We start from the raw sequence: 26,576 nt of genomic DNA, 5'->3' as shown, positions 1-26,576 counted from the left end.
AGGAAACAAAACACGGTGGCTCTCTCTACAACAGAAGCAGAGTATGTAGCTCTTGGAAGTTGTTGTTCGCAAATTCTATGGATAAAACAACAGCTACAAGACTTTGGAATTGAAGACTCATGCATTGAGATTAGATGTGACAACACCAGCGCAATCAATCTTACTAAAAATCCAATCCTTCACTCAAGGGCAAAACATATAGAGATTCGACATCACTTCATTAGAGATCATGTTCAAAATGGAGAAATCTCGATTCAATTTGTTGAGTCAAAGAGCCAACTAGCGATATATTCACAAAGCCTTTGGAGAAGAATCAATTCGATATCATCCATTCCAGACTCAACATTTTGAAGCTTGAGGAAATCAAAGTCTAGAGACTCTCAGACTCTCAGACTCAGACATTCATGGCTATAGACTGTAAGTTGTTTTAATATTCAATCTCGAAAAGGTACGATCATTCGTTCAGTTATATTTGATTTATATTATCTTTAATTTCCGAGAAAAATGGAATCTTGCCTTTTCAAAAAGATAACCTCTATTTAAAAAGGTTATCGTTTTTAAAAAGGGACGACTGTTCACTTTCCTTTATGTCGATTGGCTTTTTCCTTTTTTAACTGGGTTATATATATACAGTCAGTTGTTTTCTTCGCTTAACTCCAAAACCCTAAAAAAAGCATTCTCCTCCCAATCCTGTCTCGACTTTGTGTTCATCTTCGAGAAAGTTGTCATCTTTTCTTGGGAAAGCGAGTCAAGGAATCTTTCAACGACAAGAAACGATGTCCTCTTCGAGAAAGTCTTCAAGAATCGCGAGGGGGACCACGAGAGAATGAGGGAGGGTCCTACCCATTTCGATCTCACTCGAGGAGGAAGAGTTACCGAGACAGCAATGAGCCCTATTCACTCTCAACCACGTCAATCTCCATCATCTACCCCACGGGGTGTGGGACAACAACCGCGGAAGAAATAATCGAGGAAGCGGACCACGTAAGAGTCCAAAACCCTCTTTTATTTACAAGCTCTATCGTGCTTTGAAAAGCACAGGTACACCGCTGAACTATGTAGATGATTTCCTTAAAGACAAAGGGTATGGAAATGAGTATGTCTTTTTGCGACGGATGGAGGATTTGGGAATTGCTCCCAAAGGAAAGGCTGAGGAAGCACTTGCGAACATTCCAAGTGACCCTCGTGTAGGGGGATTGAATCCGACTGACGGGAATGACGATGATAAACTGTTTAGTGAATTCCAACCCAGGATGGGTGTTGCTGCGAAGGTGAGGGGAAAAAGAACGGAGTTGTTCAAATCGAAGGAACAGGAGGATCTGTTCTTCAAATTGTTGAAACGTGGGGTGATAAACCCCAGGAGCGTTGATTTTGACTTTCTGGATGCCATCAATGTGAACTTAAAGGAGAAGTTCAATCTGCTTCAACTAGAGCAATTTTACTCTGACACTACAGACTGCTATGCACAATTGACAGCATATTTCTATTCGAATCTCAGCTTTTAGATGCGAATAGAATATCCTTCAAAGTTCGAGACCAAGACTATGTGATAGATGTGGACATGTTGGCGACATAATTGGAGTTGAAAGAGGACGATATCAACCGATCAAGGTTTCAATCGCTCGTACCACACTTTGGAACTCGTCAAAGACAGGGAGTATAGAAGGGAGAATTACCTACACAAGAATGCATGCCATCAACATCTTACCGCATAAAATCGTGATCAAGCTGTCTCGAGGCCAAAATCAACATCCAAGACAGACGTGTCTAACTCGAGGCGAAATTGATGTACGCGATCAATTCGGGAAGAAGTTCTCTCTCCCTCACACCATTCTCTTCCACATGTACGGAGCGATGGTGAAGGACAAGGCCGGTTGCCTTACTCGGGTCTTGTGACCAAGATCTTCGAGACACTTGAACATTGAACCTCCACAGACTCTTTGTGTTCGACCATGCGACAAAATGGTGGTGGGTTTGAAAATGCTGACAAAAATGCGTCTGAAAGAGCTTGATAAGGCAATGGAGAAGTTCAAAGTAAAAACTCCAGCTAAATCTCATCCAGTCTCTTCTGCGTCGAAAAGGAAAGGGAAGGAGCTCATGGATGCTCCATCCAAAAAGAAAAGAGCTCTAAACTTAGAGGATGAAGATGAAGAGGATGAACTCACTATCTCTACCTTGGCATTGAAAAGACTCAGTCATTCTGTATCCGAATCAACAGAACAACAGGAGAAAGGAAAAGAAGCAGAGGAACAAAAACAGAGAGAAGCAAAGGAGAAAGAAGAGAAAGAAAAAGAAGAAGAGGAGAAAGAAGTTGAAGAAGAAGAAGAAGCAGTCAAAGAAAAGTCGCGAGATGAAGGCGGAGAGAAAGGCAATCAAGATGCTTGCGAGCATGACCATCACTCTTCCCCCAATTGAGGCCTTAGAAACGGGGGAGATGGCGAGCAAGGAAGGACTACACCATATCCTGTTCACAGTGAAGGTGTGAGTCGCTCGCAAGCAAATCCAGAAGACATTCAGGCTTCTCAAATGCCTAAGGAAGGACATGACACCTCAACGCCAAATCTGCGCGATTACACCGAAGTTCCATCGTCTGCCTTTACTCCATCTAATAGAGCAAATGCCGGCACGCGGACGGACAATACCGCAGATTTTCGTCGTATCCTTGATCTTCTTACGGAAATGCAGGGTCAAATATATGCTTTGGAATGTGAACTTCAAGTCCTGAAGAATGCTGGACAAGCGTCTTCTGTTACCCTGTCGGATCAAATGCAAGACCTCGCTCTTCAAATTCAAGCAAATGCCAAAGGAGTAGAGGTGGCACGTCTACGAGAAGACTTGAAGAGGCTGAAAGGCGTCGTACAGTCGATGGGAGATTTCCAGCTTGTGCGCGTTCCCAAGCAGACTTGACTCTTTCTCACCTTTTTAATGATGACAAAAAGGGGGAGAATTGCCAGCTTTGAACTGAATTTGTGACTGAACTTTGACTTTGAATTTGTTTTTAATTTTAGTTTGGATATTTATTTTGAGTATGACTTGGGTGTGGTGGACTCGGTGAATTTGACCGACTTGAGTGTGGATTTGAAATTGATTGCATTTATATCAAGTGTTATTGTATGGCTTTACTCATGAAAGACTAACCTATTTTCTGTGGATGCGAGTCTAGTTGAGTTATTAATCTTTATGAGATATCCATATTGCTTGAGTAATGTTTTCGCAGGTCAAAGTTGTTCAAATCTACAGGAAAGTTTTGTCACCATCAAAAAGGGGGGAGATTGTTGGAGAAATCTCTCTAGAGTGTTTTGAAGCTGAAAAAACGTTTCTATCGATCTAATTGGAAGATGTGCGAGACCCTTGTACTTAGAGTCGAAGACTTTCGGATCATCGGACTCGCACACAAGACTCAAGACTCAAGACTATTCTCATTGGCAGTTTCTAATCCGGCGACGAAGGCGATCCAGAGCTAAAGTGTTTGGTTAAGGATTTGGTCTTATCGACTGGAGAAGATCTCTTGGTTGGATTTGATATAACGGATTATTTATTCGAAATCAAGATCGTTTGAAGATCCGATGATTGACGAAATATTCTTGGAAGGTTCTATTCTTGGAAACCAAGATCCTGATTGTATGGGCGAACATGATTGATGGGCTATCGACATGTTCCTTTAATAGCTCGAATGATCTTCTTAATTGATTAAATCCCAACGGGAAGATTGGAAGAATTCATTTGGTAAGTGCCAACGGGTATGATGGCATAAAGGAGTATAAAAGGAAGACGTTCCGTTGTTCTAGTGCGTGCTCGATAGAGAAATTCCAGTCCGAAGCTCCTTGATTATTAGTCGATTCATATTGAGCGAAACTGTACACGCAAAGAGAGTCTATACTTAGTGATACCTTAAGGGAGTGTGGTAGATCTTCTACACCGAGAAATCAAGGAAGAACGATCTTGTAATATCTCTTTGTTCATAGTGGAATCCAGCCAGTGGGCTATCAGTGCAGAAGAGTGGACGTAGGCTTGAAATAAGCCGAACCACTATAAAACTTGTGTTCAATTTTCTCTTCCCTATTCTCAGTCTTATTTTGATCGTTGTTTGTTTATTGACGAGAAAAATTGTCTCATTTCTATCAACTGTCTAGTATTGTGCGATTATCATAAGAAATTACACTTTATACCTATTCACCCCCCTCTAGGTACTTATACTAGCCATATCAAAAATAAGGAGGGATCAAAAAAAAGTTGTGCTTTCCACGATTTAGCTAGCACTGACAATATGAAATTTTCTCGTACGGTTTTTCACTCTGTAAAAAGCACTCATATTTAGTTAGTGGAGATTTGAATGCTTCGGGAACAGAATTGATCCGCAATATTGGTTCCACTAAAAAGATTGAAAGAAACATTCAAAATTAAGGATCGATCTCAATTCGAACAAATATAATAGTGTTACATATTTATGATGTTGATCATATGACTTATTTATTTTCCAATTTAAGTAATTATAACATACATCGTCGGTTTTATACTCCAATTTATTAAGTCGTCTAAAGCAAAAATCAAGTCACGCGTAGCATGCGCATGTCTATATGATTGCAATCATTTCATTGGTAAAGTAAGTCTTCTAAGCTCTCACTATGCAATTTATTTAATTCGTTGTATTGTTGGTCACTCAATGACAACTGAGGTCGATAATTGATTAATTCCTTTGCCAACTGGAAATGAAATGAAAAAATTGTCATTGAATGAATCTTCTGAAAGAGAAAAAAAAAATTAGAGAGTTTGTTTTCCATTCTAAGTGTTTAGAAAATTTGTTGCCTTTAGTTTTTAGTCCATGTTTAGGATATTATATACCTTTCTTGTCCTAGTTCATTTTTAGAAAGTTCCGTACATGTACAAATATTTTCATAAATTAAATGAAAAAAAAAAGATGGACTAGACTGATGTCATAGGCCAATCTTGTCTTGACCATGTACTTATTCAGTTCATTTCTCTTTAATTTAGGTGATTATGGATCATCAAAGATGATCCACCCGTACGCGATCTGTGACATCTTGGATTTCAGGTTCTGTCTTCGATTGAATAAGTTGGGCTTTTCATCAACGCGCATATGGCCTTATTCTGAGTTGGCCACTCACAAGATAACTAGCCTATCAGGTGAAGCCGTTAAGAGATATAAACGCAATAAACTTGAGAATTCGACTAGGAATCGACTGTTCGACCGTGCTAATCTGCAAGGGTTACTACGGCACAGTTAAAAATTGATTAGAGACCGGATATAAGTCGATTTGACCGAACCATGTGATTAAGTGTGGATAATTCCACCTAATTGCAAAATTCTTGTCGATCGACACTAGACTAATTTTTTGGCGTTTTGGTACTTTGTGTCCGTATTTGAAACATTGATATATTCACAACAACCGAGAGTCGTCAATGTGTCAAAGATGTACCTCAAAAATAATCGACCATGGGTCAATTGCACTAAAAATTCCTAAAAGATACCCAATAGGTTAGGTCACGCTAAAATCGCGTCAGATTGAAATTAACCGCGAATTTGAACCAAATTTCAGAAAATGAAAGTTCCGTCATATCACGATTTATTTTAGGAATGTCGACTCATCCTTCGAAGAATTTTCGGTGAGCTCAGGATTTTTACGAAAAATCAATTCGGACGATTCGAAAAAATCGGAGGGGCTAAATTAAGGGGATTTTTAGCTTCCAAAGTGAGCTACTTAGTGATGGGAAATTGTGAAAATTATGCAGGCTTCCTCCGCAGCAAATTTAGTCATCAAATTGGAGATAATTGGTGAAAAATTGAAGTCCCATTGGATGAAATTCATAGGCTAGAGGGGCTATCATATTTTGGTCGTCATTTTGACTTCAATTGAGGCAAGTTGGTGTTGAAATTGATCTTGGATGACCAATTGATATTATTGGCTGAAGGTGAGCTGAAGATAAGGATGATTAAACACGCATTCAAAATATTTTGTTGGACTTCAAACCCCCCATTTGCAGCTTCTCTCGAACGCCAGCTGCTTCCCCTCCTTCGCACGTCTCTCCCTCTCTTTTCTCTCGTAGCTCACGCGTGAAGGCCCCCTACTAGCTGACACTCTCTTATACCCTCATCCTCCAATTGGCCAAATGTTTTACTTTGATTTTTCCTTGTTCCCTCCCCTCTTGCGTCACCTGCCTTATCCGAACAACACAGCTGTTTCTTCCTCCCATTTCCCGTTCCCGCACGTCTCTAATTTTTCGCCATTTCTTCTCTGCCAGGCAACCGAACCTCTCTCCCTCAAAGCTTCTGCCCATTTCACTACAGCTTAACCTCCTTTCACTTTCTCTCGATGCAGCTCCTCCCTTTGAGCCCTGCAGTCCCACCGATCCTCTACCACCAACTCTTGTCGCCACACGTCCTCCACCATCTTTTGTCTCCGCCAGTCAACCCTCCCAGCAGTGAAGCCCTGTCGTTGACGGAGGTAGCCCACGATCTCCACTCACCAAGCAGCATTCATCATCCCACTTCTCTATCTCAAGCTGCCACACTCCCGAAACTAGCCCCACGATCCCAGGCGTTGAAGTCGACCCCACCAACAACCGACTCCTTTTTCTCTCTCTCGCTGCAACGCTAGCTCCACCCACTTTCCCCCATCTTCGCTTCATGGATCTCAGCCCAGCAGCAGCACTTGCTGCCTCCCACCGAGTCAACAAACCAACGAAGCTCCCCCTTCACGTTGACGAAAGGAGCCCCTTCCTATTTCCCATTCGATCAGCAGTCTCGAGAACCGCATCACCGCTCCATCTCCCTGCTGCTACCACGAAGACACCAACCAGCTCACCGATTTGCTTCAGCCGAGTAGTTGACCCGCCAGCCCCATTTCATCATTTGCCCAAGTAGCGAAGCCCCGCCTGAAGTTGCTCCTTCGCCATTGCTCCTTACGCCATCAACGGCCCAGCCCATCTTCAGCAACTACAGCCTAGTCAAGCCGAGCCCAGCAACCCGCTCATCTCAGCCCCAAGTCCATAACTGAGCCGAGCAATTCGTTGTGGGCTTGCAAGGCTTTTTCGGCCCGATCCAAGCTCCCATTGGCATCATCGTAGGCTCGAGTTTCAACCGCCATTGCGCCGTCATCGCAGTGAACCGGTTTTCACGCTAAACCGGTGAGTTTACTCACTAAACCTTGCTTAGGAGATTAATTATGCTTAAAGAGTGTTTAGTTTAAGTTAATTATGGATTAGGTGGTTAGTTAGACTAGATTAGTGATTTAATTATTCAATTATGCATGTTAGGTGGTTAGATTAGATTAATTAAGGACTAGATAGGATGTACTATTTATCTAGATTGGTTTGGTAATTTTCCAGGCCCAATTCGGTATTTAATTAGGCTTTTCCTACCAAAGTTAGTATTTTTGGTATTTAAATTTAATTATTTAATTAATTTTCGTAATTATTTAATTATTTGTTATTTTTCGGAAATTAGACCAAGATAGCCGATGATCGGAATTTCGTATCGATTGCAATGATGTGTTCAGTTTATGCAATTGGATATTAATTTGTGCAAATTGAGTGCCAATTGAACTTTTTGTCATTTATTCCAAAATTTAGGAAATTTCAATAATTATTCAGAAAATTCCAAGTGTTAGATTTTAACACCGAAAATGATTTTATATACTATATAAAATAGTGGGATTTTAAATGGGAGTATATCAATTTTTAAGGATCGACATGACCATGTACCCACATACGACTATTTTCCGAATATTTTAATATGAAGAAAATAAGCCAAGATCACTATTTTAATTGAGGCATTTAAGTGCAATACATGTCCTGGGCGGAGATTGAATGGTTGTGTATTAGTTAAGAAAAACCATCACAAGCATTTACACCGGACGTTACCCTATATGGGTTACCCATTTAATGGGTTTCAAGTCGTAGTAGATTCTGAACCTATACTCCTTTGGGGAAGCCGTCTTTGAGAGACGAAGTCGTGCTCAATGGTAGTGAGACGATGCATGGCTATGCCAGTAGACCACCAAACTTGGGAGTAGGTCGTACCCTCGAGAGGCGAAATTAACAATTGAAATGCATGATTGTTTAAGTTAGATGCACCTGATTATGAGACAAATCTGGGTGGCACGGTATGGGACGTATCATAACGGTTTGGCCTTATAATTGAGATCCCAATAATTGATTGAGTTAATGAGGCGTTTCAATTGTTGTGTGCTGTGATTATCTGTATTGTGTATATGAACTGTGTTGACGTATAGGAGGGAACTGAGGTGAGATAAGTTCTCTGTATTGTGTGGCTAGGCCACCCTTAAGTGTATTTCTTTCCTAATAGAGGTTTAGAGGGTGAACTTGTTGAGACAATGTCTCACCTGTTGTGGACTTAACTTTTCAGGTCCTTAAATAGGGGTTGGTGGAGGACCCGAAGCCCGGAGTCTGTGGAGGTGGAGTTTGAAGGATCGGCGTGTGTGTCCGACTAGTTTGTCGTAGGACAGCTTCTTTTTTAGAGCCGATATTTTGTAAACTTTTGCCCATACTCTTTTATACCTAAACCTCGTTGTTTATATAAAATTGGCTTTTGTGAAATGTTACCTTACTTTTCTATCCCATGATGTTTGCTATCAGGGGTTTATTGTTTCGCTTCCGCATATGCTTAAACGAACTAGGTCAGCGACGCATTCTGGGAACATCGCATTTGTATCGACCACCAAGGGATGGGCGCGCACTCAAGGATCGGGGCGTGACACAATCTAGAGCAAAGATGGCTGAGCAAACTGGGATGTGAGGTCATGTTGCTATATTGAGGATCAGTGAAGCAATTCTTTACTGCACTCCAACATATGTCATCCCAGATTGAATCCCTTCGATGAAGCCCATTCCTGCATCCACTCGACCCCAAACTGAGGTTGCGTTGCCAAGACACACAAGCGATAAGAGCAAAAAAGCCATCAATGACAACATGCAAGCATTGTTTCAAGACCCTCCTCAAGCCACTGACAAGAAAGCCAAGTCTGCTAATGTGCCAAAAATCGAGCATGATAAGCGCTTTGCAAAGCTCAAGGGAAAAATGAGGTAAATGCAAGGTTTGCAAAACTAATGCCCAGTGGACCTATCCATTTATGCCAAAGTTAAGGTGCCAAAGAAGTTTAAAATGCTAGAATTCAAGAAATATGATGGCACTTCTTGCCGAAGATCCATTTACAAACATATTTGGTCCTAATGACTCTATGTTGATAAAATAGAACCTATTTATGGATCTTGCAATTGCATAAAGGATGACTTTTGGATTGATGACTCACATTGCTTTCTTTAGGAACGAATAATAAAGAGTTACCCCTCAAAGCTAATGCTCACAATGCTACAATGTTTCATGAGCTCAATCCGATCCTTTGTCATTGCCATTCCTTTTGGTGAGAGATCCTCAGTGGAAACTGGGTTAGAACGCCGGCCTCCTCGCCGTGGCTTATTGTGTGAGCTCCCTAATATTTTCTCTCAGTTGCTTCATACATACCCCCAATAGATTATTTCTCCTAATGAATTGTTTACTTTTTGATATGACAAAATAGGGAATAGTGGTAACTAGGCTATCATACTATCTACAGTCCTGGGTCATTGAGATTAGGGGGCCAGTTTTCCTAGCCATGTCCACACCGCTGGCTCCCATGATCACGATTCTCTTTTCTGCATTCGTTCTACTTGAGACCCTCACTTTTGAAAGGTACTAACAATAACATTTAATTCACCAATTCAACTTATTTTCTTATTTTTATTCATTAATGATTGTGATTAATGTCCCAAAAACGTGGGCTTTCTTTCAGTATTCTTGGTGGGGTTTTGCTAGTTGGAGGGCTGTACAGTGTTTTGTGGGGGAAACCCAGGGAGCAAATGCTGGACAGAGGAAGTTGCAAGCCTCCTGAGGTTCACCCAGAAATCACCAGACATACTTGTCTGAATATCCCATTTTGGGACAGAAAAGGTTCCTAATTAGGCAGAGATTATAGTTAAGGTAGCCTGATTTATTGCAATAAAAATATATAGTTGAGATTCACAGTTTTGTAAAATTTCTGTTATTATGGTGTTCCAAGGGATCGAAGTGGAAAAATCAGTCAATTTTTAGTGAAAAAAGTAATGCTACAACCCTTGAAAACTTTCACTTCAATGACTTGAGAATTGGTGGAACTACAACCAACTATTCTAAAATTTTAAGCTATAAGATTAAAGCGTGATTTATTATTTAAATATTCTAAAAATGAAATCCAAGCAAAAGGTAAGCAAGAACTGAAAAGGGAAATATTTAAAGTAAACCAAAATTATAAGTTCTTATCACAAACTGCAATCGATGTGAAGAATCAGAGCATGTGTTGTCGTCGAAAACTACTCCTTATAAACTCAAACCGTAACTATGTAACTGCCCTACATTATTTCCTCGATCTCACTGGCTTTTTCCTTGATTTCCGCCCATCTTCTTTGACTTTTGGACGAGTTTTTTGTTGTCGCCACATCTATTTTCTGTGTTTTATCAGACTCTTCTTGAGCAGCATCTCCAGCAGCAGAAGCAAGATGCTGCTCAACTATGACTTTTGATTTTCCGCTTTGTTTTGGTTCACCCGCTAAATTGTTGTTTGGAATATCTCCTTCATGTTTCACTTGTTTCGCCAGCTTTAGTCAGATGCCTTGTCTATTATAGCCGATTTCTTGCCCTCCTGATTTTGAACAGCACATAATTATGATTTTTAGACATTGCAGACACGTAATCTGGCTTGCCAAGCAACTATATCCCACCTGGTGGGCTTTTTGTGGAATCCATTCATGATTGTGATTAATGTCCCAAATATTAGGCCTTTTTTTCAGTCTTCTTGGTGGCATTTTGCTAGTTGGAGAGCCGTATAGTGCTTTGTCGGAGAAAAGCAGGGAACAAAGGCTGGATCAGGGAAGTTGCGAGCCACCGGAGGTTGACCAAGACTTCTCACAAGTCAAACAAGAGAAGGTTTCTCATATATCAGCAGACATAGTTGTCTGAATCTCTCCCTCTCTCTGAGGAAAAAGGTTCCCAATTAGGCAGAGATTGCAGTTAAGGTAGTCTAATCAATTGCAATAGAAATATATACTTGAAATTCAGAGTTGTGAGGAAAGGGTGCCCTCCCCTCTCTGGCTTTGTCCTTGATTGTTGTATATTTGAATTATATAGTGTATTGAAGCGCGTGGGCATTGCTGCTTTTGTCTGTCCAAATGTACCAAGTGATGGAAGGAATGATCCTCAGATCGAAGGGTCTTGACAGTATTTCTATTGTCGATTACAGTACAAGAAAAACAACGAGAGAGAACTTTTGAACAAATGCAATTTTGTCGACAATTACAGAGGCATATCAATTTTGTCGTTGAGCCAGCCATTAGTGTGCCAAAAACCAAATTCCTTCGCAAGAAACTGATTGTTAGCAGCAAAACTGTTTCCATCGTGATTGATTCTGTGTTAGAATGCACATTGCAAAATCTCTCTTATAGTGTTTTGAGGGATCGAAGCGGAAAAATCAGTCAATTTTACTTAACGCATAATGCTACTTTCTCTCAAAAATTCACTCTAATGACATCCAAGCAAAAGGTAAGCAAAAACAGTAATATCATTAACATGCTCAACTCAAATAAGAATAATCAAAGTAAGCCAAAATTATAAGTTCTGATCACAAACGGGAAAGGATGCCGAGATCATTGCATGTGTTGCCATGTAAAAACTACTCCTCATAAGCTCAAACCATAAGCTATGTAACTGCCTTACTCACATTATTTCCACGTTCTCATCGGCTTTTTCCTCAATTTTCTCCATCTGCGTCGTCTTTCTGACAAGTTTCGGCGTCGCCAAATCTATCTTCTGTGTTTCTTCAGACTCTTCTTGAGCAGCAACTCCAGCAGCAAAAGCAAGTTGCTCTTCAACTATAACTTCTGATTTTCCACTTTGTTTGGATTCATTTGCTAAATTGTTGTTTGGAGTATCTCCTTTAAATGATTGTTTCGCTTGTTTCGCCAGCTCAGTCGACGCGTTGTCCTTTATAGCCGATTCCTTGCTCTCCTGATATTGCACCACATATGATTTTGATTTTTGGGCATAGCAAACAAATCATCTGGCTTTCCAAGCAAATATATTATACGTTGCTGAAGATGTGGGAGGCTTGTTTCTTAAATTGACTTATGAGAACTGAAAATTCAAGTACTAAATTTAGTGTTGGCAATCTTAATTGACATGGAAATAAAAATTTATCTGGATAAAAGCAATTTTAATTATAAACTTGTCACAAAACTTGACACTTTCAAAATGTGCAATCAACTCTTAAAAATTCCAAAAATTGGTACAATCAAGTCTTTCTATACACTTTGCTCTAATTAGTTAGAGGCAATAGATGTGGACCCAGTGCGATGCCAACTACGAACCACATTAGAGACAAACTTGAAAAATTAAAATTAAAATTAAAAAATAAAGAGGATAAATTTTAAAGGAAAAAGGATAAAGAATAAAAAGAAAATAAAAAAAGATTAAAATTAAAAAGGTCCAAAAATTAAATTAAAACAAAAAAGTACAAATTGGGGTTGGGTTGGGGGGCGACAACCGCCCCCTTCTTCGCCAAGGGTCGACTAGGGCTACGTAGCCATTATGTCACACAGTGGTGGCCCCACCAGTCGCCAGCATCACAAGAGGGTTGGCCAACCCTTGCTTGAGGCTGGGTGAGGGTCGTTGGCCCTCACTTGTCCTTGGGTGAGGAGAGAAGGCAGCAACCCTCACAAGCTAAGTAAGGGGTGGCCCCTGAGCCCCTTTGAAAAAGTGTATTTTTTCTGTTCTTTCTTCTTCTTTTCTATTTTTCAACCCTTTTTTATCTAATTCTTATTAGAAGGAGGCGTTGTTTTGCCCTCTTGATTAATATAACAGCCTCGTAAGGAAGAGAAACTATTAAAAGAAGCCATGTCGGCATTTATAGAACTAACCTATTGGAGGTATTTAATCACACAAACTGGACAAGTTTTGGAAGTCAATTGCGCAAACTGAAAGTTATAAAATCTAATTGTATTTTCTTGACAAATTTTAGGATTTCGACTATACTTATCCAAAAGTTATTTGATGATAATTGAACATGGACACTAAATGATATTCATTTATTTCCAAACATGAAATTGCAATCATTGTCATTAGGAACGGTTACATTTCAATAGAACGAACTAAATAACCTCTTCCTTAGTTACCAAATTAGGTGAACTTTTGACTTAATTGAATCTTTTGAGATAACTATCATATCGAACAAGTTTCATCTCATTGAGTGTTGAATTTTCAATTGATGAGCAGATGGCGAAACTTTACGACCATTGACATTAAAAAAAGGCAGTGACTTCATAGAAAGAGGGGAATTTGGGTCAGTGAGAAAGAAGTTAATGTAGAAGATGAAGCCACAATGGACGCCGGTGGTTTGAGCCCTTTGTCGGTGTCCAACAAAGGGTTTGAGATTTATTTTTAGAAAAAAATTATCAAAAATCATTTTCAAGTGTAGTTTGTTACAAACAGCATTTAGACGAAAGTTATTTTCCAAAACACTTTTAAATTATATTTGACAAAATACTATTTACATTTGGAAAAAACTCTTTAACCTAAAGTTTTCTACATTTTCCCAAAAGCCCAACCAAATGCAGCCTATATGCAAAGGATACCCTATCACGTGGTGTAAATGACTAGTCAATAGTAAGACACATAGATACATGGTGCCAAGTACACTGGTTTATAGCACTCTGAGCTAGTTTAGTTACGCCATACCATTACTATCACATAATGTATCCATCACCTAAAATACTTTCTCGTCTATTATAGAGAGATAACATAATATTTAAAATGACTCCACTTAATAAAATTATTTTTGGTTTTACTTTCTTAAATTTTCATTCTACTCAAGCACAAATCTTTGAGGAAGTATACATTTGCCCCTTTCAAACGTTAAACATTACCCTGAATTTTCATTTTTCATAGCCATCAAATCTTCGTAATATTTTTCGTTAGCATGTGCAATAGACATGATTGCTTAAGGGGTAAAAGTTTATTTCCATCTCATCTTTTAAAGGAAATCTTTCTTTTATTTGGGAAAAATTAACAGTATATTGATATATGCCTAATATTATATATGGTATGATTGTTTAAATTTTAAACACTGATCGTGGATTTAATAAGACTTTTTGGCTTTAACCCGAATTTCCGCCATTTTTTACTTATCTCTTCTACCTTCACTTAGATTTGTTTGATTATTTGGACTAACTTTAAATATTTGCTATTAAATTCAAAAAATATGTAAATGACAGAAATGTCCATGATCAACTGATAAGGTCATATCTTTATTTGAAATTGACATTGCGATTTTAGATCCTTACTTGAAATAAAATTTACTTTAAACCCTTATTTAGAATTTTCCTTTTTTAAAAATCTGAATAATGTTATTAAATTTTGGCTTGGGAAGAAACTATTGTTTTTGACTTTCGAAAAGTCTAAAAGGATAGGCCCTACAAACCTCTTATTTCTTCTCTTTATGACTTTTCACTTTATAAGTGAAAGGACATATGATTCTAAATACAATATTTGGGTGTCGAAAGATTTTATGTGTTTGGAATTAAATAAAAATTACCTTATGAAAAATACAAAATTTTAAAAGTAGCAATTACAAAAAATACAAGATTTTAAATGTAGCATTTTTATAATACTCAATTTGGGAGATTAGAGAATGAAAAAAAGAGATGGCAAATGGGGCAAGCTCAAGTAGACTCAACTTGATATGAGTCGCATTAAGCATGGCCCATTTTATTAGTGAGCCGTGTTGACTCAAGTCTGGAGTGTGACATCTACTGAATCAGTAGGCCAAGGGTAGGTCGTGTCTAACACAGTCCGTAAAGTGGTGAACCTGGTTCGACCTGCCATCTTTGACAAGCTCAGGAAAGGAATGAAAATTTAGATGAAAATTATGAGAAGACTTTGAAATTTTTGTGAGAAAGAGTGGGAAAGATGTTTGAAAGGTTTCTCTTCAAATTTTCATTCTTTCCCTCTTTCTCTAGTTTTCATGAAAGCTACTAAGTTACATGAAAAATGAAAAGAGGATCTACGAGAAGTTCATAGAAGCACTGAAGGACAAACAAGAAAGCAACGAAGGCCAGAATAGATGGTAGGGGCCCAAAGATGTTGACCCATTAGTTTGTCATGGAATGAAGAGTGCCCAAGATTCCTCCCATTGATGAGATTCCACCGAAAACTTATGTCAGAAACATCTTGACATGACCACCACACGCCAAAATGAATGGGACCAAAGCTCAAGTGTAGAATATGGTCAATGATTGAAACGTAATACAAAGCTAGAAGTGGATATGTATGTCCACATTGATGTTACATACATAGCACTAATCCCGACATCATTGAGGAGTTAAATTTGATTGTTACTCGTTACTGTAACAATCGCATCATATAATGCCAATAATTGGATCTTTGGATATACTAATAAAAAGAATAACACTTTACATTGAAAATGGATCTCAAGACCTGTGTTCCTGGACTATCAAGTAAAAATTGTGCATATGTACTGAATTCTTGATCCACTAAGTAACTCTATCATGATACCCACTTATCTGTTGTGTTAGTGTTCATTCAAATAACATTAGAGGCTTTGCTCAAAAAAAATAATAATAATAATAACATTAGAGGCGGCGCATGTGCTACGCACGTGACTATAGTCGCGTGACTTTAGTGCAAAGGTTATGTATGAAAAGAAAGTGAATAGTTGTTTGTTTCTGTTGACAAAAATAAATTGGGCTGTTACTTCGCGGAAATGGGTGGCTGCCAGAGATGCGGTCATGAGTCACTATGTGGAAGTGACTACGGTGGTATTTTGAACTTTTGACAAGCTTCTTCCAGCTGGAATAGTTTATGTAAGTAATTGCAGATCAGTCAAGGGAATTAAACTATTTGTTCAAGTCAAAGATGCGAAAAACTCAACCCTAACATTCAATTTCAAGAACAGCATACGTTCCATAATCACACATGCCGAGAGAAATTTAAGCAGACCGAGGATATTTATTAAGCAATTAAATAAGGAATTTTTCAGTTTTCAACCATATAACTTGTCATTTGTTGTCTAATACCGAGTGTTTAGAAGTTGGAAGTTTTCTTTATATTTTATGGTAAGTACACATGGTCTAAAGTTACATTATCAAAAGTTAAAGGAAATGGAGTAGCCATAATAGTAGGTGAAAAATCAGATATTTTTCTTCTCCTTTTTTTTTTCTTTTTTTTCTGGTAACGATATTGAGACTCACAATTCTCACGAGTGATGAGTCCAGGCAAATTGAAAAACACATAGATTTATCTTTATCCACTATTTTTTACCAAAGGTCTTAGCTTTTACCTCTTCGAACAAGAGACTGAGGGAACGACGTTTATGAATGCCATGCTCATCGGTCTTGTCGGTGACGTCCTCATCACCAGTGATCTCCTTCACTTTTTCACGGTAATCTCCAGCCTCCATCATAATCATCACCTCTTTCTTCGCCTCTTTTACCTCTTCGAATAAGAGACTGAGAGAACGACGTGTATGAGTGCCTTGCTTATCGACCTTGTCGTTGTCATCATCATCGCCGACAATCTCCTTCACTCTCCCACTATAATCTCCAGCTTCCACCACCTCTGTCTTCGCCTCTTTTACCTCTTCAAGCAAGAGACTAAGGGAACGACGTTTATGAGTTGCAGGCTCATCGCCCTTGTCGTTGATGCTATCATCACCGACGATCTCCTTCACTCTCTCACTGTAATCTCCAGCTTCCATTACTACCATTACCTCTTTCTTCGCCTCTGGAAGAGGTTCGTCGGCCGGCTTACCAACAGCTCTGGTCTTTAAAACCTTCAGCTTTGTTGCACACCCTCCCATATTCTTCCTGTCTATCAATTGATGATTTTTGCTCTTCCTAATGCTTGGGGAGGTAGAGAGAGATTTTGTAAGGGAGAAAGTGGGCCTTTCATGGGGAACATTGCAAGTGCAGGGTTCATTTATGTCCACAGGTGGTGGTGATGCTAACTCCCGTGTATTAAAGTTGTAATTTTGTATGGTTCATTTACAGCTTAAAAAGAAGTTTATACATTCACTATTAAATGGTTGACATTAATCGCAATCTAATTAAGTAACTCAAAGTACACATATCATCGATTAGGCTAAGACCACCTAAACTTATTTTTCTCATCGTTAATCAATCTCGTGAAAACCCTTTCGAAAATTATATGGGGTCCATGATGAATTGTTTACCTTGACTACCATTTATTTGGGTGGACCAAATCAACAAACTTGGTTAAGCAAATGGGACTAAGATCCTCTCTTCTCATACTAGGTCTCAACAATTGCCCCAACTATGTTGACTTTCAATAAATTCAGTCACAAATTTCTTAACGAACAGCATACATTGATCATTCATTGAGATGATTAAAACACAATATAAAGACATAAATTACAAGTAAACAACCGCCAGGAGAGGAAACAGTAATCTTGTTTGTAATCAACATAGCACCGACCTCGAAATACGTGATTAGTTGAGTGACTAGGTGCTTAACTCGAATGTAAGTCCAAACATTCCTTCTACCCCCTCTTCTATCGACCTCATTAATGAGATAGAACACAGCCATGTCCTCATTCTATTGTTTTTCTTTAATCTGTAAGATAATGATGCCATCGTCATTCTGTTGGTCACATCATAGACATTTGAAATTCCCATCATGACAAACATTCGGTACAGTGGTTTTATGCTAATCACATATAACTTCAATTGGATAATGACAAAAGTTATTCTTATCTCTTAATTCAGGTGCACTCCATCCGATTCGAAAACGCCGATTCTATCATTACCATATGAACATGGGCTGCTAGTACTAAACCCAAAATTCTACCTATCTCTCATTTATCACCGTTTATATTAATTTTGTTTTAAAATTTTAGTAAGTAACTTATTACTTGTATAAAACACGGGTCTTTCTCGGATCTAATTTAGAATTTAGGATTATGATAAATATACGTGGAAAGACAAACAAGATAGAGAAGCCCGCATGCCTTTTGAGTATGATTATAGGACATACACATTAGGGGTGATAGGTTTTAAAATGGGTCAATCCCTATCCTAGAACTCATCGAACTAGATAGAATTGGCTCTCAATCTTGGAATTGGGAACCGATCATATTTCCCCTGAGATGAGACCAAATCGGATTGGCTGATCTTGGAACCAATAATGTTGTTGTTTTAAAAATGTTCTTTTTTATCTTTCCGAAAAGTTATTAAATATATTTTGAAAGTTACTAGATAGTGGCATATAATTACTAATCATTAGGAAAAGAAGAGATTACTCCCACAAATAATTTGTACCATTTACCATTACTAAATAAAAGACAAAAAAAGAGTAACATGCTCTGAGGCGACTCTACCAATTTAGTACGATCCATCCCCAAGAATTGGGAACCTTGCCAATTCCTCGGGAGACACCTAGAACCAGCCTCTACTCAGTCCAATCTGATTCCAGGGTTGGACCCGGATCGATGCACACTCCTAATAAAAAAAAGATGTGTAGTTTTCAACAAAGTTTCCCTATAATTCCATCAATCCAACCGAAATCATAACGGTTTTCCATTCACCAGCTTTGGCCCACAACCTTTTAGGCCCAAGGTTGCCTCACTGGGCTTCAGCCCAATAAAGCTCTGAAAGGCCCAAGTTCTCTCTCCCTCTGCTCCCTCGCCTTCTGCGCACGGCGAACGTGGTCGAGAGAGAGAGAGAGAGAGTCGCGAGGATTCTCTTGGCCTTGCTCAATTCGCGGACAAGCAACATCCACCTGCAAGCCACGGCCATTTGGTCTCGACCCTATTCTTACCCACCTCCTACAATCGTGTTGCGAACTGGGGAAACGTTCCTTCAATCGGCACAAGCACAGACCACCAATTGGGCCTCGAGTCAGAGGAGATTGCAGCGTTGAGCTTTTGAAGAAAGAATTTTTTTCGTTTGAATTGATCGGTATGCAAGTACCCAGATGGCGAAACTTGTTGGTGATCAAGGATTCGTTGATGGGTTCACCGTCTGCGGGGGTTCGTTCTGCTGCTTTTCACTCGACTCCGGCCGCTTGCGATAAATGGAAGAGTAAATGGAACTCTGTAAGTTACTTGTTTGCTTTTCTTGGATTTCCCTCTTGGCTATATCCCGGGTTGAATTTCCTCATGGGTGGTGCTTGACATTGTTTTATTGATTGATTGAGTAGTATCTGCTTGGTGTTGCGCAGTTTCGCGGCTAAAGTGTTTGATCTATTGCTTTAAGTCGATGTGATTATCAGGAATGCTTGCTTTTGATGATCGGAAGAGTTTGAAATTGCTGGAAACTTTGCGTGTTCATGTAGCTTTCTCTGACTTTCCTGAGGATGCCTTATTTCTGAGAATGTTTCGGTGTCCTGTAAATTAATGTGGTTTAATTAAGTTTAGAACTTTAGAGCCTGATTTCGAATTTCAAAATTACATTGTGTGTTGTGGAGCGCCGGAATGTACTTGGAGTTGAAAGAGATTCATTTGATTAGAAATTCGGGTGCCCCAAACATTGTAAGCGAGAATTTTCTGTCATTTTGGCTGCTTTATATGCTTTGAGTGGCACCAAGCAATTTTAGAGTAGTTTGTACGCTCTTGTTTGCGATTGAGGTTTTGCGGCATAACCATGGTGGAGTGGAGAACATTTGGATGTACGTTATAATCTGAATCACTTCCAAACCATGCGTTTGCATGATTTAGGGTATCATTTTGTTCCTTTTTTCCCCAATTAAGTAGCTTTCTGAAGTGCACAGGTGAAAGATGTTCGGTCAGTCAGTAGTCTTCATCCCTTTAATAGAAATTGTGCTTCTAAAAGCCTCATTAGAAGTTTGTAAACCAAAAAAGCTATCTCCAGCTGGAGAAATAAGCTTGTTCTTCAATGATCTCAATGAGAGGCCAAAACTCAGAAAGGCTTTAGTTTTCATATTGTTCCCTATTTAACCATGTGACTCTCCACATCAAGCAAATTCATTTAACAAAGCCTCTTTCTTTTCTTTTTTTTTTGTGCAGGATTTTGCTAGAGGTGGTCAACAGCCATCTAAGGTAAGGACCATTGTCTTAAAGTTGGGGACTAATTTCTCTTTCTATTTTCTGTATCACATCCTAACATGTGCAAAGATATATTTACTAATATACCTCGATATAACTTTGCTTTTTGAGGAATTATTTTTGCTATTTTTCGATAATGCAATTACTGTCTGTGAGAAGAAGCAATGACATACTTGCTTGCATTGTAGTATTGAGATTCTTAAGATGAAGGCTAAGAATTAGGGTTCAACCAAAGCTAAATTTTGCATGTTGGCCTGTGCACTTCATTACCACACTTGTCCTGCTTTCAATTAGGATTTTGCTATGGCCAAAAGAAAGCTAGAATCTTGGCACTTGCAGTGAGCATTACATGATGGCTACTGACTCTAGATTGGGTGAAGGATGATTTTAGCTCTAGTCAGTTAGATCCTAACTTCTCTACGTGCTTTGTGACCTTTTCTGAGTGTACTTATACACGTTGCTGGCTTAATTTCTACCCGGTTGGGTTTTAACACATACGTCTGTATTATGTGCCCTAGCCCTTCCGTGTGTGCTCTTACTAAGATTGACATGTAAAGAAGATGAGTTTTAAAAGACATGCTGGATATTGTTGGACTGCTTTATTAAGAGGTTAGCCTCCTGAACAGCTCTCTATAAAGTCATTGACATATTTTCTCTCTAAGCTCTTGTATCATCCCTCCTTTTCCACCCTTGAAATACGTAAAAGATAAATAAAAATGAAGAGCTAAATTGTGGGTTTTTGTGACCACTAATATTACATTCTGAGTACTTGAGTACTTTGAGCATATTCGATTTAGTTTGAGGAATATACAGTGCAAACATCTTGATAGAATATATCTGAGATTAAGGCCCATACAAATATGTGGCAGACTACTTACGTCAGGGCTAATCAATTGATTTCATTGATTAGATACAATGCACATTTTTGAGATTTATAGTTATGATTCAAATGTCAAGTTGATAACTGTGTCTCTTGTCTGTAATTTGAACCAGAACTATATCAGATATGCAACACGCCAGAAGCGTGCAGATACAAAGAAGGCTCTGAAAGATCTCCTCTTGAACAGCGGGTCCTCTAGATTTTCATTCCAGGTAAACTACTCCTGGTACTATTTCCTGAAGCGTGGAACAATTTAGATTTCTCATTACTTGTAGATCACATACTTTGACATCATTGTGCTTGTTCACTGCTAGTGCTCCTTTTTACTTCATGTGGCTATCTTCTACCCCAAACTCTTCTCATGAAATCACTTTCAAGCAGCTATCTTTATACAACTTTAGATACTATGTAGATCTTTCTGATTGTCTTGATCCTTTGAGCATCTCTATTTATTGCTATACACATATGCACAGGACAAGGGCCCTGCCTGGAATATTGATGAGACAGAAAATCAGTCAGATAATTGTGGTGATAGAGGTAGATCAAAGTCATCTTCTCGGCGTGCTGGGAAGAGCCACCAAAAGAAAATGAAGCGTGAGCTTGTTTTCCCCTTCATCTAAGTGATATTTCATTTGTTATTGCTTATGTCAAGTAAAGCAATATTTTAGGCTCCTCTAACTAAAAGAAGGGGGGAAACACTCAGCTTTTGAATTTGTATGAGCGCACAGCTTTTAATAAAGTAATTGATGTTAATACTGTCAATACTATTTCCAGTTAATAATAATGAAGGCTTTGGTCCCCCACTCTGAATACTGAATAGATGATTCTATGCAAATTGTTACCTTTACAGGAAAGTTTAGAAGGGAGAGCTTCTGTGAGGACCTAGATGATCATCCTGAGACGGTATTTCAAGCAACGTTCGGGAATAGGTGGTATACTTGGTCTTTCAATTCAAGGCACTCCTTTTCCTTTGAAAATGTATCGTCTGGTTTCCAGTGGAGAGAGGATTTCAACTGTGGGAACCGCAGAACAAGAGAATGGGAAACGGCAAGTGAAGCAGAGTCTGATGACGAGTCCATTAGAATAGGATCAGTGTCCGATAGAAAAATGCTGGGTTTGCCTACAACAGGTCCTTTGAAGATAGAAGATGTGAAAAACGCGTAAGCATGTGCTTTTTGTTCCTTTTCTTTTCTTTTTTTTGCCGTGCATTAGGTGAAGTGGTCACATTGGCCTGTTCTAGTTGCTGACTTGTCCTTGTATGTGCAGATTTCGACTATCAGCCTTGAAATGGCATCCCGATAAGCATCAGGGCCCTTCACAGGTAAGTCTATCAAAATATTTTGTCTGGGGTCTTAATCTTTCCACCTCTTCCAAAATGTTGACCATTTTAAAGCATCCATGAGATAATCTAGAGAAAATGTATGTAGCTGCCTCCTACAACCTGTAGATCTACCTCTAAAGCCCCAACAAAGAAATAGAACAGAAAAAGAAAAAAAAAAAAAAAAATCTCATCTCCAATACCTTTTCTTGGAAGCAATCCTGACAAAGAGGTGTTCATGAGTTCATTGATCAAGTTAGACGTTAAAATCTCTTTTCTGCATTCTTCTGACTATTCGTCATTCAATGTTTCTGCAGTCAATGGCTGAAGAGAAGTTCAAGTTATGTGTTGACGCATACAAGTCGCTGTGCAGTGCTCTTTCAGCGGCTTAAACCGTAAGCTTTGGTGCAGACAGGTTCAGCTCTTCGCAACATTTCTTTCCAAGAGAAGGTTCAGTGATATTGTGACATGATTTATTTATTTCTACTGATCATCCTTACAAAGTTCATATCAGACGGTTCTAAACTTTTCCTGGTGCTACATTTTTATCTTGATTTTTAAAATTCCTTATCAGAAATTTGCATCTTGCAACCTGAGGGTTTTTCTTCCATTGTAACGAGTAATTTGATCAAGCTACTCATTGGCCAAAGGTCATTATAATAAGTACTGCTCTGTAGTTGGCATTCTGTGATTTCGAGAGATTATTAGAAATGATGAATGCTACTTCATTTTCCAAATTTCAAGAACACCATGTTAGATTTGAAGGCTAAATAGCCATTCCCATGCTCTAGTTCCCAATAATAACAGTCCTGCCATTTCTTGGTTTATAGTATGCGCTTTATTTTGTGCAAGCTTTTAGAACATCCGCACGATGAATGCGAAAAAGATTACAGGTTCAGGTGCGTGCAGTTGAATCGATTTGTCGATTGTGTGGGCATATAGCTGAAATCTTGTTCACCTCGTCTGATTGAAGGTTGAACATGTATCCAGATGCATGCTGACTGCATCCGGAATGCACACACTTGAGGGTAGGGGCTTTTATGATCGTTCGAGCGATCGATCCTCCAGTCATTACCTGCTGCGGCCACATGTATGAGTCGTAACCCTTGTATAAATTGTCGCAACATAAGAAAATTGAAGAAGTGTACTATCAAGAGGTGAAATTTAGTCTTATTCAATCTGACAGCTGTAAGTCTCCTGAGGAATGGTTATGCGGGACCACTGGAAAACCACCCTCTTCAGCTGCCAAACCCTTGCATCAGTAATCATCATAATGATGTCATCTTTAAAGTGCATTCTTTTCCAGCATAACTCTTTTCAAGCAGCCTCGGCATGTTTCCACTGAATTGGGCATTGTTGCTCCTAGGCAGAACATTGTTCGCCCACCAATCGCACTCCCTTAAGAACCGTTCCGAACAGCAGCTGGACCAGACCGCGAAGGGTACGCCGTTGATAACGGTTCATTAACATAACCCGGACATCAATCCACTAGAAAATGTTGAGCAGGACCAAAAAGTAGAATCACTTTCTTAATTCTGAATCAATTGAGCTGGCGATGCAGAGTCATTTTGTTACGTTAGGATTAAGTTAATCAGAGCGCAATCAAAGCACATGAGAAATGATGATATCCTGATAATCAATTCAATTTTTTTTTTTATTAAGTATGCGTTACAAAGTAGATGGTCTAACATTGACTCAGTCAAAAAGGAGCTGAAGAGAGAGAGCTATATTAAAACCAAGAACAGAGCAGAGGCGTCGCTTTGGGTAGCTTTGCGCCTCGAAGGCTCCCCCTTTCTCGGGGAGATGAAACCTCACGCCCCTGAAATTGTGTGTACTTGGCAATGAATGCGTCCAAAGTTCTGCACAGTGCACGCCCCACGAGAGAGAGAGAGAGAGAGAGAGAGATTCCTTAACGATGGAGAAGAAGGCTCCCTGAAATTTTCCCATTTCAATGTTTTCTTTCGGGCTACTTTCTTTCTTGAACAATTCTTGATTCCAGCTTCAACTTTTTTCCCAGATCAGATCCAGGAAATCAATCAATCAATCCCTCAAGATAAATGAATGGAAAAAGAAGAACGAATGCTGCCAAAATACCCACCAAAAAGCAGAGGAACTTTCCTAGAAACAGAGGATGACGACAGAGAAAGAGACCATGAAGCCGTAGACCAAGATCAAGAACCCGAAATGCAGAGCCCAGTTCCGCTTGAACTTGCCCAGGTAGCTCTCGGGCGGCTCCTGGTACTGAATCTCGAAGTCCCCGTCGTCAAACACCACCTCGTGGTGGTGGTGGCCGTGGCCGCCGCCGCCGCCGCCGCCGCTCGCCATCGCGAGGCTCAGCCTCATCTTGAGATCCCTCAGCCGCTCGGTGGCGAGGCCGAGGGTGAGCTTGTGGCAGCGGCGCTGGTACTTGAAGCCGTTGATGGTGCGGAGGGTCTGGGCGACGGAGACGTAGAAGACGAGGTGGGCGAGGGAGAGGAGGAAGACGGGGGCCCAGCAGTGGCGGCAGCGGAGGCGGGAGGAGGGCTGGGAGAGGGCGCCGAAGAGGAGGGCGAGGAAGATGAAGAAGAGGAGGAAGAGGCGGTGCAGCTCCTTCTTCTGCTGGTCGATGGCCCGCTTCTTCTCCAGGGTCTTCTCGAAGTGGAGCTGGATGATGGTGTTCAGCGCCTGGAGTGCCGTCTCCTTCGCCTGCTGCTGCTGCTGCTGCTGCTGCAGCTGGTAGTTCTGCTGGTGGTGGTTCTGGTGGAGCTGGTGGTGGTGGCTGCCGTCGTAGTCCGCCATTACCGCCGCCGCCGGAGACGGTGGTGGGCGGAGAGATGGAGAGAGAGATGAGGTTTTTGGGTGGGTGGGGGAGAGGCTCGGATCTGCAGAGGATGATGATGGGCAGAGAGGGAGTGGAATGGAACGGTAAAATAGTGGGGGCAGGCGGAGGCGACCGGAACGAGGACTTTCCTGGCTTTTTTTAGGACAGTGTGGACTTAGTTCAGTTCGGACGATCTTAGGTGTCGCCCTTGATGACGTTGTGGTACAGACACATCGTGGACGATCGACCGACCGTTGAGTGAAAACCGGACGGCAGAGAACTCAGATGATAAATTGATGAATTTCCATTGCTTGAATATAGTATACAGGAAAATAAGGTTTCACTTCCGTGTAGGTTTCAAATTAAAACATTTAATGCCTTAGAAGTTAGAACTCTCATGTCACACATTACGAGTTTCACCTATTTTATTAATTAAACAATTACAGTAAATTAAAACATTTAATGCCCATCACTTGTTACTACAATTCACTAATCATAATTTATATATGAATATTAATAAGGTAAAAGTCTACGTTATATAACGAAGCTCAAACTAATGGTTCCAAATTATATACTCATTATTGAACAGTATAGAATATTGTAAGATCGCACGAAAACATGAATTAACAAAAACATTAAAACTTGTTCCAAGTTCTAAATTAATTTACAAGTTCCTTTAACTAAGAAGCTAGAATCTACCTATCAAAATAGGTTTCTCCTTTTAAAACTTAGAATTGAATACGAAACCTGTGAGCTCCCATCAGTCCGATTTTCATATTCTAAGTTCTACTCTAGAAGCATGCTCACCCCTAATCCATTCTAAGTCCCCATCTTGCAATCATACTTCATTAAGAAAAACCTTAGGGTAGTACACCTATAATAATTTTACCTCAACTAATTTTTTAACTACTAAAAAATAAATTTGTCATCTATTGGTTTATGTTAAATTTTACCGATAAATTATTACGTTAAGTGACATATGATAATTGATAGGTATAACAGTTTGGAATTTTAACAACCGTTTGTTATACAATTTAAGATTTTTCATGGTATTAATTTAATTTAACGGAAAACTATCATATGGTAAATTTATCATAAATGTAAAAATTTAGGATTTTGATTGTCAAAAAGTTAATATTTGATAAATTTATCACAAATGTATTAAGTTGAGATTCTTCATGATATTAACCCATCATATTGCATGTGATTCATCATTCTTATACACCAAAAAAGAAAAATAATATATAACTTTTATCAATGATTGGATATCTTGTTTTGTCATCCACTAAATCACAAGGCAACCCCTCGAGAAATATTTTTCAAAGAATCTCAAATGTCCTAACTCGTTAAATCATGTTTATGCGTATCGAACGATATATGAGAAGTACTTGTCTTTTCAGAATCTTTATGCACTAATTCTCCATTTCGAATGAATGA

General features: G+C 39.4%; 3 protein-coding genes and 1 long non-coding RNA gene across 6 annotated transcripts; 2 read left to right on the top strand and 2 right to left on the bottom strand.

The window, feature by feature from the left end:
* Positions 1–6,147: 6,147 nt before the first annotated feature.
* Positions 6,148–11,213, top strand: LOC104418159. Of its 3 annotated transcripts, none has more exons than XR_005546668.1 (6): positions 6,148–7,146; positions 8,387–9,063; positions 9,305–9,461; positions 9,558–9,709; positions 9,810–9,997; positions 10,729–11,213. It is a non-coding gene; the product is annotated as an uncharacterized LOC104418159 (long non-coding RNA). The 3 variants fall into 3 exon arrangements; XR_005546667.1 differs by having other exon boundaries at positions 6,150–7,146; positions 8,387–8,510; positions 8,617–9,063; positions 9,810–11,213; XR_720604.3 differs by having other exon boundaries at positions 6,149–7,146; positions 9,810–11,213.
* A 378-nt stretch (positions 11,214–11,591) lies between these two features.
* LOC104418158 lies at positions 11,592–17,037 on the bottom strand. The gene is made up of 2 exons (XM_010029409.3): positions 16,401–17,037; positions 11,592–12,055 (listed from the first exon to the last, which is right to left on the bottom strand). Exons 1-2 carry the CDS (start codon positions 16,917–16,919, stop codon positions 11,765–11,767), a joined length of 810 nt encoding a protein of 269 aa, XP_010027711.2. The 5' UTR covers positions 16,920–17,037; the 3' UTR covers positions 11,592–11,764.
* Positions 17,038–18,771: 1,734 nt separating this feature from the next.
* LOC104418157 lies at positions 18,772–23,076 on the top strand. Its single transcript, XM_010029408.3, has 7 exons — positions 18,772–19,172; positions 20,103–20,135; positions 21,135–21,233; positions 21,495–21,615; positions 21,872–22,181; positions 22,288–22,342; positions 22,657–23,076. The coding sequence occupies exons 1-7, from the start codon at positions 19,038–19,040 to the stop codon at positions 22,729–22,731; spliced, it is 828 nt and encodes a 275-aa protein (XP_010027710.1). The 5' UTR covers positions 18,772–19,037; the 3' UTR covers positions 22,732–23,076.
* Positions 23,077–23,966: 890 nt separating this feature from the next.
* LOC104418156 lies at positions 23,967–25,332 on the bottom strand. Its single transcript, XM_039302191.1, has 2 exons — positions 24,438–25,332; positions 23,967–24,344 (listed from the first exon to the last, which is right to left on the bottom strand). The coding sequence occupies exon 1, from the start codon at positions 25,115–25,117 to the stop codon at positions 24,458–24,460; it is 660 nt and encodes a 219-aa protein (XP_039158125.1). The 5' UTR covers positions 25,118–25,332; the 3' UTR covers positions 23,967–24,344; positions 24,438–24,457.
* Positions 25,333–26,576: the final 1,244 nt, after the last annotated feature.

Source organism: Eucalyptus grandis, chromosome 9 (genome assembly GCF_016545825.1).
Source record: "Eucalyptus grandis isolate ANBG69807.140 chromosome 9, ASM1654582v1, whole genome shotgun sequence".
NCBI lineage: Eukaryota > Viridiplantae > Streptophyta > Magnoliopsida > Myrtales > Myrtaceae > Eucalyptus > Eucalyptus grandis.
The sequence above is the reverse complement of the archived record's forward strand: the minus strand, read 5'-3'. Positions and strand labels throughout refer to the sequence as shown.